Raw genomic sequence first — 14528 nt, forward strand, 5'->3', positions numbered from 1 at the left:
GGGGTGGTGGGGGGAGGGGGAAGGAGGAGGAGGAGGGGGAGGAAGAGGAGGAGAAGCAGCAAAGCCAAGAGAGGTATATGCACAAGGTTAAAATTGACTAACCCCCTCTCTGCACCTTCCTCCCAGGACCCCAGAGGTCCTGTTTAGTTGCAACATTGTATTTATGTACCTGTCATCCCCTCTGACTGGAATGCATAGCCCTTCCTCCCTTACACAAAAATAAAGCCTGTGTTTTAATTTTTCCCACAGCTAGTTCAGGAGTTTTAATATTTCCCTTTTTTGAGCTTCCACATAACTTATTACAGCATTTATTGCGCTGAGTGACAATTATTTGTTTAAAGTTGATCTCTCGCACTGTAGTGTGAACTTCTAGACATCAGAGGAACCAACTTATGCACCTCTTTATGGACCTATTCCATTCCCAGCAGTATAATTTGCCAGAAACCCTCAGGAGAGTTTTTAATATTATCTTTGTCTCTGACAACTCAAGCCTGTATCAGTGCAATTTTCCTCTCGCACTGGTCTAAATATTGTTCTTATTTCCAACTATAATAGTTATCATATGTCTCTAATGGACATATACAGTGTGCCTTAGCATATAAAAATTATTTAAGCGTTGATTAATTTGCTGAATGATTAAATCTACAAGTGCCACATTGTTTAAATTTCAGGGCAATAACTTACAGTGTCTACAAATGACTATGAAATATAGCTCTTAACTCTATTTTAGATTGACTATAAATAATTACAAGCAAATTAGAATGCCTCCTTCCAGTTTTTGGGGGCCTTCATTCCCAACTTTCCCCGTCCTTACGCAGTTTTCTAGATGTAGAAATTTATGAAATAAATGTGGATTCTTGGTAAATATGTCATTTACAATAAAATATCTTTTTTATCATCTTAATTATAGTAATGAAATTTTCTGTATCAAAATATTACTAATATCCTAATTAAGAAGTCATTTAAATTTCATTCAAAGTTGCAACATCTTTCAATAGCAAAAGTGTTAAATTTAGATTACACTAAATAGCCTAAGATACATAGGGTGAAAATTTAAAATGCATAAAAGGATTATTTTAGGGACTCTAAAAGCATAATTGAAAGTATTTCCAGAACTCTATAGCAAAATAACAAAGGTATGAAATGAATTTATTCTATTTTAGAATCATAGAAGTTTGAAAACTAAGCAATGAGTGTGGTAGGAGGATCTGTTATTATAAAGTTTTACAACTTATCAAATTGCCAAACAGGCCATTTTTAAGAGGCCATGTCGCAAAGATGCCTATGTTTCCTGTATTTTATGATTCTACTGGGTCTCTTAGGTGTTTGCTCTGGGCATAATTAGGAGATTACATTTCTTTTCACAGCAACTGTACTTAAATTTCAAAGACATAAATATTCTTTAAGAGACACAGATTTACATCAGGGTGCAAGAAGAATAAAGTGTAAATAAGATTAATAACACAAGCCATTTATAGAAGACAGATATAAAGAATAAAAGTGATACTATTTTATGTCACATACTGAGCGTGAGTAGAAAAATCAGGGTAATTTTTTTTAAAGGGCCTATTTTTACATTTAAAATGTAATAATAAATTAAGTTTAAACAAATGAAAAAATTATGAATCCATGATAAAAGAAATCCTTATATTTTAAATTTTTAATAAAATTATTTATATTTTATTGTATTTTACAGGTATCAATATAAAATACTATTTAAAAAGAGTAAAAATTTCCAGTTATCACATTTTCATAAAATCCACCAAAGTATTACACAAAAGTCTGTACTTACTTTAGATTAACTATTACCAAATATTCTTAGAGTAGCTACTAATATACAAATGTCTCCTAAATTAAAATCAAAATTGTTAATTCTTGAGTCAGATAAGTAGAGATTTTAATACATCTAAATTACATTGATAATAATTCGTTCCAAAATTGTGCATGTATCTTTTAAATGTGTATGACATTTAACATTTTACTGAATAGTTAATATAAAATCATTTTACATGTTTTTTTTGTTTTGTGTTGTTTTTTTCGCGGTACGCGGGCCTCTCACTGCTGTGGCCTCTCCTGTTGCAGAGCACAAGCTCCCGGACGCACAGGCTCAGCGGCCACGGCTCACGGGCCCAGCTGCTCCGGGGCATGTGGGATCTTCCCGGACCGGGGCACGAACCCGTGTCCCCCGCATCGGCAGGCGGACTCTCAACCACTGTGCCACCAGGGAAGCCTTTACATGTTTTTAAAGACAATTTAATTTTAAAACTGAAATTAAGTACATTATATAAAGTACAATACACAAGTATGTCATATAAGTACATTTATTATATCTTCAACTGAAAAATGGGTTTAAACAAAACTGTCTACATGAGCAATTTTTCATTTTTCACTAAGTAATGATTAGTATAAATATAGGATTATAAAATATTCTCATGACTTGAATCATTGAATGGGTTATACATTTTTTATGCTTGCAAATTATTAGATGATTTCTGAAACCTGAACTACTCTCTTCTATTTTATGGTTTTGTCTCCTAAAGTGCTGACATAGTCATTCTGTAATAGACGCATGTTTAACAACCTTTTGTTGTTTATTGATCCTTGGGGAGATACATATACAAAAGACTCTGTTATGGGTACTACGGTTGATTATTCAGATAATATGAGTAAAGTGTTTATAAATTTGTGACTGACATAGTTTGAAGTTTTTATAAATGAAACAGGAGATTTTGAGCTACTTTGTCTCACTGCTTAAACCAACCTAAGTTTCCAGTGATTAGTAATAATGAGAGCACAAATATATTGTAAGGCTTGAATTATACTAGGACATAAGCCTTTTTTATTCATGAGGCTAAAGATTATCCTTTCTTACATTATATAATAAAGATATTTATGAACTATGATGATACACGAAAATTAATATAATAAGTAAGGTAATTTATATGTCTGAATATTCTTATTAATTATAGATTTATATAAAGGAAAAACTATAGAAATTAGATTCCTAAGTTAGGGAACCAATATAAATTTGGGATGTTTTTAGTGAGAAATAAGTTAACACTAAATCAAAAAGTAAGATCAGTGTAGTGTACACAAAGAAACATAAAAATGGTGTTTGTGTTACCTTTTTACTTTGATGACTATGGGAGTTTCTTGGAATAAATTCAGATGTTATAAGAGATTTTTAATTAACAAGGTGAAAGCAATTAATTTTTTAACCTCATAATTCTATAAACATTACCCATAACATCAGCATTTTTGTTTATCTTATTTTTTTCTTCACAACTTAATAATTAAATGTCTAATGTTTAGAATCAAGGGTTACACATAGGCTGTTTCAGAATTTTGAGTTGGCCCTGCCTAAGTATCATATGGCTTTAACTTTACAATAAAGTTTGTTCTTTTAACAGTTAATAACAGAAAAATTTGCAGTTGAGCTATTAGGAGGTAATAAGAGGCAGAATATGAAGCCAAGATGTGCCCATTACTGGCATTACTCTAGTTACATCTCATGCACATTAATAATGAAGAAATGAACAAATAGACATAGGAAGCGTTTGTTAATATTCACGGAGGTGTAAGTTTATGTAAAAGATATGGTGAAAGTTTGGATTATCAGTAAAAATATATGCCTAGTCACTGCTTAACTGTTTATACTGTAAAGATTTCTCTCTCTGATATGATAAAAAGCGTCTTTAATTTCTTTGCTTTTCCTGCAGCATCTAATTTAATGCTGTGTACACAACAGTCTTTTAAGAAATGTAAAAACATACTTAGTTGATTACTAAGATCTATAGGTATCATTCAATAGAGGAACACAATTTAAGATCTGAGTAATTGGGGACCTCCCTGGTGGCCCAGTGGTTAAGAAGACTACACGTCTCCCAATGCAGGGGTCGTGGTTTGAACCCTGGTCGGAGGGAACTAGGATCCTGCATACCGCACGGTGTGGCCAAAAAAAAAAAAAAAATCTGAATAACTGGTAAAATTCTCTAGTCCTGTTCTCAGGTCTATAGTTATCAGAGGATAACAACATTTTAAGAATTCAGCTTTACCTATGGGATTCTCTTAAACATCCTGATAAAGGATTATTTGTAACATATGTTATTGTATTGTTATTTTAAATAATAGTTCCTAAGTGTTTAAAAAAAGAAAACCACCTAGAATAAAGTAAAATGACTTTACTATTATCATATAAAGAAAATTATATAGACAGACAACATATAATGTACTCTGTTCTGGGAAGGCCTCTTTGATAAGTTAATATTTGACCTATGACTGAACAATAGATAAGAACCACTTGAATATTCAGTGGAAGAACAGCAACAGTAAAGACCCTTTGTTTAGAAATAATAAAAAGACAAAAATGACTGGAACATAGTACATAAGGTACAAATTGTATGAGGTAAAGTTGGAGAGGTTGGCAGAGGTCAGGGCATGTGGGTCTGATATGTCATTGGTGAGGAATTTGGACTTTATTACTATTGTAATGAGAAGCCACTGGATAGTGTTTATCCAGATATAATCTGGTTTCTTTTTTGAGTAGATCACTCCGGCTACTCTGTGGAGAATGCGTAGGGAGTGTGCTGAGGAAAGCAAGAATGAAAGCAGGGAAAACAGGTTCTTTAAGTTATTATGCTTTAAGCTGTTACTTTATGTATACATGCATGCACACGTGCGTACACACATATATTTTTGGTTTGATATTTTGGCATAGTTTTCTTGCATTTCTTTTCTAATTATTCATGCTTGATATGGGCAGCCCTATCACGAACTTGCATTGCTCCAATATAGGTGGGTTAATTTTCCTTTAGTTTCTTCTCACTTTACCTGATAATTGTTTTTATATTTCAAAGTACTTCAAATTGAGGAGTATTTTGTATGCTATTCATGTTCCTTTTTTCTGAGGATGAAGGTAGCTAGAAGAGGGAGAGCTGTACCTGGTTTCTCATATCCCTTTCCAAGTTTTATTGGAAGCAGTGTACCTGATTTCACTCTGTCTACTCAAGGGTATATCCTTTTCCCATGAAAGATGCTCTTGGGTCTTGAGAGATTCTTAGAAGATTTCATTTGAATTATCTTCATTTATCCCATGGCCGCTACCTTCCACTCAATGCAGATCTTACTCGCCTCTCTTCAGCAGCTTTTCCTACACTCCTCCCAGGCCACAGAACAAATATAAGAAAACCAGTGGGAGAGGTCATGACTTGTGGGCCTTTTGGGTACCGCTTAACCTGAGCATTCGCTCCCTTGGATGATCTTATCCTTACTATTCTCTTGGGTGTCCCCTTCTACCAAATCCTAGTACGTCTGGAGATAATGCTCTTGGTTATTTTCATTATTCTGACTTTCTTTAGCTTTCCTCTCCAAGAGGAAAAATCAGAATAACAAGCCCTGGTTCTTCTTGGTCCTTCTGGTAAGAGGAATACCTGGCAGGGAAGAACTTGCCTCTTGAGGGATATTCCAGGTCTTTTCCCTGAGTTATTCCTTCAGTTCCCATCTCTCCAGATAGGAGAAAATTAGGTCGAGCTTTTAGAATTTTAATTAATCCCCTTCCCTACTCTTCCCACCATTGCGTTCAGAAGGGAACAGAGTTCGCAGCCATGCCCATTCCTGGAATCTGTTACCTCTCTCTCTTTCCCTGCCTGTCATTTTTCAGAGATTGTGGTTATAAATCCATGTGTAGACTCCCTTGTTATGTTAGGTGTAGAGGGTGTCATTTTTAGATTGTGGTTATAAATCCATGTGTAGACTCCCTTGTTATGTTAGGTGTAGAGGGTGTCAGTGGCCCTGGATAATTAACAAGTAAGGAAAAAAAACACCTATATAGTAATAAATAACTTATTGTGATAAGTAAGTAGGCACTATGTGGTGCCAGGCACTGTTCCAAGAACTTTACACATACGCTCATATAGACACACACCCATTTAATCATAACTACAAACCCTATGAAATAGGAATTAGTATCATCCCCATTTTACAGATGAAAAAAATGAATCACAGAGAGGTTAAATAACTTGCCCAAGGTCATATAGCTGGAATGTACTGAAATCAGAATTCAAATCCTGATCATTTGGTTACAATGTCCAGGTTCCTAAACAGTACACATACTGTGCCTTCATATCAGAAATCTGTAATGAGAGTTTAAGCCACAGCTGAGGCCAGAAAACTGAAATATAGGGCACTCAACTTCTAGACCAAACAGTCTCGTTTTCATTAATTATTATTTATTAAATGCTTATCCCACTTGATAATCTTATAATCCTACCAGAATCATTATCTCAATTTTAAAGAAGAAATAACCTGAAGAGCTAAAGCAAGTTGGTTTAGAGCCAGCACGTGTACCTGAGTCTCTGAAACTCCAAAGCCCTGGTTATAATGGCCATACCTCTATTCAACTGTTTTAATTCAGAATGCATTCCTTTGTAACATTTTTTAACCTTTAAGTGATTTCTATTAACAACCATATAAGTTCATTTTGACTTACTGCAATAATTTTCTTATTCTGAAGTATATGGTAAAAGTCTATTTCAAAGATAGTACTTAGGCCTAATTTTACAGATAGAATGCTAAAGAGTAACTCTGAGGGCAGAAGTCCACGGTTGAACTGACTGATGTTTGAATTAGGACACACAGGACTTGTCTAGGCATGCTGTAATTTTGTGAAACTCTGGTCACAGTAAGAAGAATTCATTTTATCCAAATGAATGCCATTCACTATATTTTAAAAAGGTAATTAGAATCTCAGCCAAGAAAACTAACTCATACATTGGAATCCATCCCATGGATTCTTTTATGTTCTAACACTTGGCTACTATCTCTAACCTTTGGTTTGCTTATGAGAGTCGGTAAATCATGACAATGCCTACTCCAAAAAATCTATACTTAGAAGAGCCAATGTTTTCAGAAAAAATATGAATTTATGACGATAATGTTTCTCCAGAAACATACACTTACTTCTGCTTTTTTACGCGCTTCCATAGCTTTCATAAGCATCATATGTTGTCGCCTTCTCTCTCGTTCCTATTAGGCCAGATAAAATTAGGAATATAACTCAACCATAGTTAACAGTTGGATTTTCAAATGGAAAAACAAAACAGAACAGAACAAAAAAACTCGGTATAGCATGTTTAGCATTTATAGACAAGTCACAGTAAATACTAAATATAAGACAAGAATGGCCAGTCTGTGCATGTTTTAGTTCAGGTTTAGAAAGCAAATACAAGAACAATCAAAAGCAAAAAGGTAAAGCAATGAACATGGAGACAGTGTAAACAGAAGCATACAAGGTTTACTTATGGTCAGTTGTGATGCTCCTTCAAAAGCTGGCAGAACAAAAAGCATAATGGTTGGCTGGAACAGGTCAGTTACCTTACATCTGCTATTAGAAAAACCACAAATATGTACTACAGCCAATTAAACCAAAGGTTGTGCTGTTCTTAAATTTTTAGATCAGGCAGAAATTGATTTATATTCACTTTCACTTCATGGTTTTAGAATTAGTTATTTTTATTTCAAGTACACTATCATTTTGTAAATCCAATAAGCCACCAACAAATTAGAAAGTTTTTTTCAAGCTGTTATAGGCATGATTCATATAACAACATCAATGAAATGGGATATTCCTGCTTACTGATGTCTGCCACTTGATGCACTATTTAAAGCCACAAAAGCTGCACCATGGGCTCGTAAGTGGAATCTAAAAGGCACAGTATGAAAATAAGGTAAGCATTAGCTTACTTCGAGAGTCTCATTTTACTTTAAAATAAAAAAGTCACATAGCTATAGTACTGAATCGTTCTTTTTGATTAGATATACGTGGTTCCCCCAAAGGGATATTTCTAAAAATTTCTAAAATTTGTCCATAAAACCAGAATATATTTCATATTCTCTCATCAACCTAACTCAAAATTCCCATTGTATTCAATGGCAGTTTTGCATCTAGAATGATGGGAGAATATGGGTCGTAGTCGTGTCTAATTGGATAGTGATCCAACTTGCACTGTGACATCAGTAACGTAAACTTTTAGACAGCAGCCTTATATAAGGCCTGCCCAATTCAATTGAAAATCTTGGAAATGTACCATATTTCTTTATAGACAGACAAGCAGATGTATGCAATGCACTGTGCTGTAAAGCCATGCAGCAGTATGTAATATGACAGCAGCCAGTGCTACACTTTATGCATTGCTATGACAACCATATCACAACCAAATCACAATGCGGTGTTAGATGTACAGAAATAAACATACCCATACCATATCTAGTCTATGCCTCTCCAACTCCTGGTAGAAAGAGTTGGCACAACATTATGAAACAGAAATCACAGAGTCATGAAACCAATTTTTAACCCCCCGAAAGACACCAATCCCAAAACCAGGAATTTAAGCAGGAATTATACTGGAACTTTTAAAGAAAATATCTTGAAGATTTTTCCAAAAATAGATTTAAGAAAAATTATAAAATGTACATTTCGACAACTGTATAACTATGTGTCTACAGACCTGATGCTTTAGAAGAACAGCTTGTTGTCTTCTCATTTCTTTTTCCTTAAAAATAAGAAACTTTTAAGATGGATTTTTAGGGAAAATTTAGAACATGCAACAAGTATTAAAAGTTCCTTTTCTGAGATTCTATAGTCTTCCATTAGGTTGAACTATATGAAACTGCAAACATCCAATAATTTTTTACTTATATAGTGGCAACTTCATATGGTTCTACCTAATATATAAAAACCGTAAGACAGGAGCAAGGATCCTTATGCAGTAGACATTTAGAGTTGAAATTCAGTGACCTAATAGCAAGCACACTTCAATGACCCATTCACTGAACTGACTAGCTAGATAGAGCATATCAGATACAACTGGCACAAAAAAAAAAAAAAAAAAAAAAAAAAAAAAAAAAAAATGGCAAAAAAAAAAAAAAAAAAAAAGAAAACATAAAGAAGCAACCCTCAAATCTAGCTAATTAAAACTCTCTCCACTCTGAATATAAATCCCTAAATACACTCTGGGATTAACAGCACCTATATCATTTCTATCACTGTGTAGGAATGAAAGTGACAAGAGAAAAGGAATCAGCTTGAGATTTTTATGCCCACCGATGATTGAGGGCACCATCCCAAAGGGGTAGGGCTTAATACAAACAGTTCTGGGAATGTCACCAATTTGAATCTTTTTATAAAGGTAAAATACGGATTAATTAATATTAAGGGCAGCCATTTTGAAAAGGAGTAGAAATTTAAAGAACAAAGTAAGAGAGTCTATGTAGAAAAAGGTAACAAACAGTTCCCTGGTTTTATAAGATATAGCTGTAGTGGCTGTTTCTCGAACTGGTAGGACCACATGGCTGCCCAATTTCAGTAAATAACTATCAGAAAAAATGGAAGGTAAGGGTGTAATGTGTGTCGGGGTGGAGGCTGGATGGGGGGGTGAGGGTCCAACTCTTATGTTTCACGTCAGAAAATCAAAACCAAAACATCCCCAAACAACACATCAAGTTACAATATATAACAATGGCTAATTTTATTATTGGTAAATTATAGCTGATAAAGTTAGGTTTTTGTTTCTGTAGGCTTTTCACTTTTTAATAGTTAAAACAGTTATTAGACATTAACAAAGAGAACGTTATAATCTAAGGAGAGAATCGGATTGGGAACACAATTTGAAACTTAAACATAAATGATACAAAATAGCTCTGGGGAGATCTTATCCATCAAAACTATATACAGGTATTATGCAATAGTTTGCATTTCTGATTTGGTCTGCTATTTAAAGAGCTCAAAGTATCACATATAACCTGTATAATGAAATATAAAAAATACATCCAATATACATACAATAAAAACACACACTATACACATGTTTTATCTGTGCTAAACATTTTTTTAGATAGCCATTTTGAGGAGGGCTATTTTTTTTAAATATAATTGATACTGGTATAATATCATACAGTTTTTATTTTTGAAAAATGAAAACTGATTCTCATAACTAACCTTTATTCGTTTCTCGGCCTCCAATAATTTGGCATTTGCTGCTTCTTCCTTCTTTTTCTTTTTTGCCTGTGCATGCAAAACAGGTCTCAAAGTCATGCAACAGCACCACTGCAACTTGAAAGTAATCTATGACTTGAAAATGGAGCTACATGCCTCACAGGTACAAAACAACATGGAACACATATGTAAACAATTACAGATTTTCCCACAGTTAACACTGTATTTAACATACTAATTTCATTTCTAATGTATAGATTAGCATTAAGATATAAAAAATTCTTAAATTCATAAGAGTATGTCAGCTTTTCTTGACTTCTTCAAACTCTATTAAAAGTCTGAAATAATTGAGTGTTTATTATTTTACATTAAAACTTAATCACAGAAAAAATTATTTTATGTAAGTTTTCCTTTTTTCTGATTTTTAAAAGTAAAACATGATCATAAAAAATTTAGAAGATGGGATAGATTTTAACTGGTAATAAAAGTTACTTAAATAATAAATCAGTAACACATTTAAAAATGAACATGTCTACTTTATTTGGATTTTTTTAATACTTGAAATTTGAGATAAAATAATCCATTACTCAGCTGATATAAATGAAACACATTAAATCTGATTTTCTCTAGCTGTATATTGTGATTAAATTCAAGGTTTTTTAAAAAGATAGAATGGAAACTCACAATCTTTCATGAAGTACATTTTGAATATCAAGGCCATGATACCAAATCTGAGCATCATAATGTTAAAGTCATTAATTATCTAGTAGCTTGATAACTATCCGGTAGCTATTGTCAATTTACTTGAAGATAGGAGTACTTTAGATTTGGATTTTTTAAATTAATTTGAAATGGATAAGGAAACATGTGTATATTTCTAGAAGGAATAATCATGTAACATAGAACACTTCAGCTATTTGACACCCTCAGGGAATAAATCGTTTATACCAAGAGTTTCCTGAATAGCTGGGAGGTTATAGCAATTCTGAACATTAAAAGTTTATTTTCACTATTTTGGATGGAAATAATTTTGAGATATATACTGCTTAGACACACCACGCTAAGTATAATTTGGCTTTTTCTTGATGACTTGGGGCAATTATTCTGAACATCAGTTATTATACTGTACAGTTCCACAGAGTAATGCCTTTCAGCTGTTAAGGTGTTGAAAACTGCTTGCTATTCAACTAAAAGATTACAGACTCTTGGTAGGCTTTTGAATTCCTATACATGCTGGTTGGAGTTTTTCTGTATTTTCCCCTGCTATCTTGTGGCTATTATTTTACTGATTCCCATATATGTCCTCTAGTCCTATTCCATCAGCTTGTGGGGAAGCAGGGTATATTAGAAGCCAGAAAAACAAGCTGATTAAACTGTTTCTGTGTTTAAAATTTACTTTCACTCTTGTAATGTTTTATTTCTAAATTAAAAGTAAATATCTGACTATAAGTCCTAATGAGTTTTCTAAAAGTAAAGAACACGAGTTTCAGCATATGAACCTTATGACACCTATACTGGCTGTTCAGAAGTTTCCCTGTTTGTTCAGAAGTTTCCCTGGGTTGTTAGGATTAGATGAGTCTGCTAAATAAGGATCAGATAAGGTCTTACTCTATGCATTATGCTTAAAGAGAGTTTCTGATGGACATATTAATTTGTATGAGTGACAGAATATGTAGGTAAGATTTTTATTTTTGGAGACTTTAAAATATATGACTATATATTACTTTAATCATATCACATTTAAGAATTCTACCTCTAGAATTTGCTGGGCTCGAAGCTCTTTTTCCATTCTGATTTGTTGTATTCTCTTAATTTTTTCCTGTAGAAAAAATTATAATAATTTAAGATAATAAAATAAACTAAATTTCTAGGTGAAAAGTATTTAAGTCAAATCAAATAAGTTAAGATATAAATACAGAGTTACCAAAGGTTGCCCATGGTGGATGTAAAACTTAATTGTTTAGTGTAACATCATATATAAGCTCATGTCAAATTAATATGACTTGATAAAATTTCTCAAAACAATTTGTAAAATACAAATGCTAAATATGTATACAGAAACTACGTAAACTAAACTCATTTAGCCTGTGGATTTTTATAAGTATCTGCAGTTACAATTATGCTTAGTTTTAAATAAAAACGGGACAGAAAGTAGAAAAATAGTGTATCAGGAGTGAGAAAACCTAAGGCTAGTCCTGAGTTACTGTCATTCATTGGATGATCTTGAGCAAAGAATAGCTACTCTTGTATAAAATAGGGAGAGGTGTTTGCCCTCTCTCACTATGTCATGAATAAATTAAAAGTGCTTAAAAAAGTATGTGGCAGGGGCTTCCCTGGTGGCACAGTGGTTAAGAATCCGCCTGCCAATGCAGGGGACCCGGGTTCGAGCCCTGGTCTGGGAAGACCCCACATGCTGCAGAGCAGCTAAGCTCGTGTGCCATAACTACTGAGCCTGCGCTCTAGAGTCCACGAGCCACAACAACTGAGGCCTGCGTGCCTAGAGCCCGTGCTCCGCAATGAGAGAAGCCACCGCAATGAGAAGCCCGCTCACTGCAACGGAGAGTAGCCCCCGCTCACTGCAACTAGAGAAAGCCCGTGGGCAGCAACGAGGACCCACCGCAGCCAAAATAAATAAATAAATAAATTTATAATAAAAAAGTGTGTGGTGCCACACAACTGTAATCGATTATCATTAAAAATTTCCATACTATAATTTCTTACTTCACATGATGAATAACATGATAATACTACACTGCTTTTTTTTTTTTTTTTTTTTTTTTTTTTGCGGTATGCGGGCCTCTCACTGTTGTGGCCTCTCCCGTTGTGGAGCACAGGCTCCGGTGGTAATCAATTCTTAGAAAAACTTGGAAGTAGAAGACTTCGTTTTAAAATGAGGTGAATTTAGGGACTTCCCTGGTGGCCCAGTGGTTAAGAATCCACCTGCCAATACAGGGGACACAGGTTCAAGCCCTGGTCTGGGAACTTCCCACATGCCACGGAACAACTAAGCCTGTGCACCACAGCTACTGAGCCCGTGCTCTAGAGCCCACGGGCCACAACTACTGGAGCCCATGCTCTGCAACAAGAGAAGCCACTGCAGTGAGAAGCTCGTGCACCGCAGTGAAGAATAATAGCCCCCGCTCGCCGCAGCTAGAGAAAGCCTGTGTGCAGCAAGGAAGATCCAATGCAGCCAAAACTAAATAAAAATTAAAAATAAAATAGAATAAAATAAAATGAGGTGAATTCTAACTAATGAAAGAGGACAACTTTCTAAATAAGATACATAACATTAATGTGAAAGTTATTTCAGAAATCAAAATGAAAATAATGTACACATAGAAAGATACAGATAGATCCCCAAAACAATGCCTGTGCTTTAAATATCAGTTCCAAGGAATAAACATACCTGTTGTTTCATAATCTTTATCTGTTCTTTTTGCTTTCGCTTCTCCTCAGCAGCCATTATTGCTATGATGAAAAAATCAAGGCACAGGTATCATCAGAAAAGGAACAAAGAAGAGATGCCTCTTATGAATTACCCAATACTCACTCTTTAAGTTTATGCTACCATTTAAATCACCCACCTCGTTGTTTTTTAGCTTCTTTGGCAACCCGAGCCTGTTCCTGCTTTTGCAGTTTTCTCAAAAGCTTTATTTGTGCTGCTTGCCTGGCTATTTCTGAAAAATACAAAATTTCAAGGAATGTTATTAACAACTTTACACAACTGCTAACCTAAAAACAATACCTGTTGAAACTGGTATCATCATGAAGGACATAATTTTTAAGAAAATTGCCAAACATTAGATACCAAGTAGGAGAACCTCAGAAAATGTCATGTTCATTTCCCCTAGAAATTGCCAAACTATTTCATCGAATATGATCCCATATACATAAGAAAAATGATGCCTCTCTTAATCCTCATCACAAAGGCTAAAATAAGTCCATTTTTTTTCACATTTCATGTAATCCTCACTTAGTATGAAAGTACCTGCTAATATGTAAAAAAAAGTGATTCAGCTTCAGTCTTAAAAATAACAAAGTATATTAAAAAAAAAGAAAGAGAACCCAAAATAGAACAAAGCCCCCAAACTTAGCATTTCAGTGTGCTATATAAATGGTAAAATTTTTGAATCCACTGATATTCTCATTTATGAAGGAAAGCGACTAAACCTCCTAAATAAAGAGTACAGAATGTCAATGAGTTTTAAGGACAACCTAGTTCTCATACTTTTTAAGGACAAATGTGTGAAACTGGGATAGACTGACATAATTAACGGTCCCAAGTCTTCATTCCTTGACTATCCATGCCATTTATAATATGACTTTGCGGTCCCCTCTCATCAAGACATGCGTGGAATATATCTTCTTGTTCCTTGATTTTGAGTTCAGCCATGTGATCTTCTTTGGCCAATGGGATGTAAACAGTGTGATGCAAGTAGAAGTCTGAAAGTATACCTGTACTCTTTCAACTCTTTTTACTCTTGTGCCTTGCCCTTTACTATGAGGACATGTTCGGGCTAGGCTGCCTGAGGTTGGG

At 34.3% G+C, this 14528-nt stretch overlaps 1 protein-coding gene across 2 annotated transcripts in view; it reads right to left on the bottom strand.

Annotated features, from left to right (window-relative positions):
- BAZ2B (bromodomain adjacent to zinc finger domain 2B) overlaps window positions 1-14528 on the bottom strand; it is a 128545-nt gene that overhangs the window by 59610 nt on the left and 54407 nt on the right. For both annotated transcript variants that reach the window (XM_007446456.1, XM_007446457.1), the window contains 6 exons: window positions 13576-13668; window positions 13398-13459; window positions 11745-11810; window positions 9995-10060; window positions 8505-8549; window positions 6958-7023 (listed from right to left, as the gene is read on the bottom strand). In XM_007446456.1, coding sequence (XP_007446518.1) covers window positions 6958-7023; window positions 8505-8549; window positions 9995-10060; window positions 11745-11810; window positions 13398-13459; window positions 13576-13668 — 398 coding nt within the window. The remainder of the gene's footprint in view (window positions 1-6957; window positions 7024-8504; window positions 8550-9994; window positions 10061-11744; window positions 11811-13397; window positions 13460-13575; window positions 13669-14528) is intronic.

The sequence above is a fragment of the Lipotes vexillifer genome, unplaced genomic scaffold, assembly GCF_000442215.2.
Source record: "Lipotes vexillifer unplaced genomic scaffold, Lipotes_vexillifer_v1.1 scaffold173, whole genome shotgun sequence".
In the NCBI taxonomy this organism is placed as follows: domain Eukaryota; kingdom Metazoa; phylum Chordata; class Mammalia; order Artiodactyla; family Lipotidae; genus Lipotes; species Lipotes vexillifer.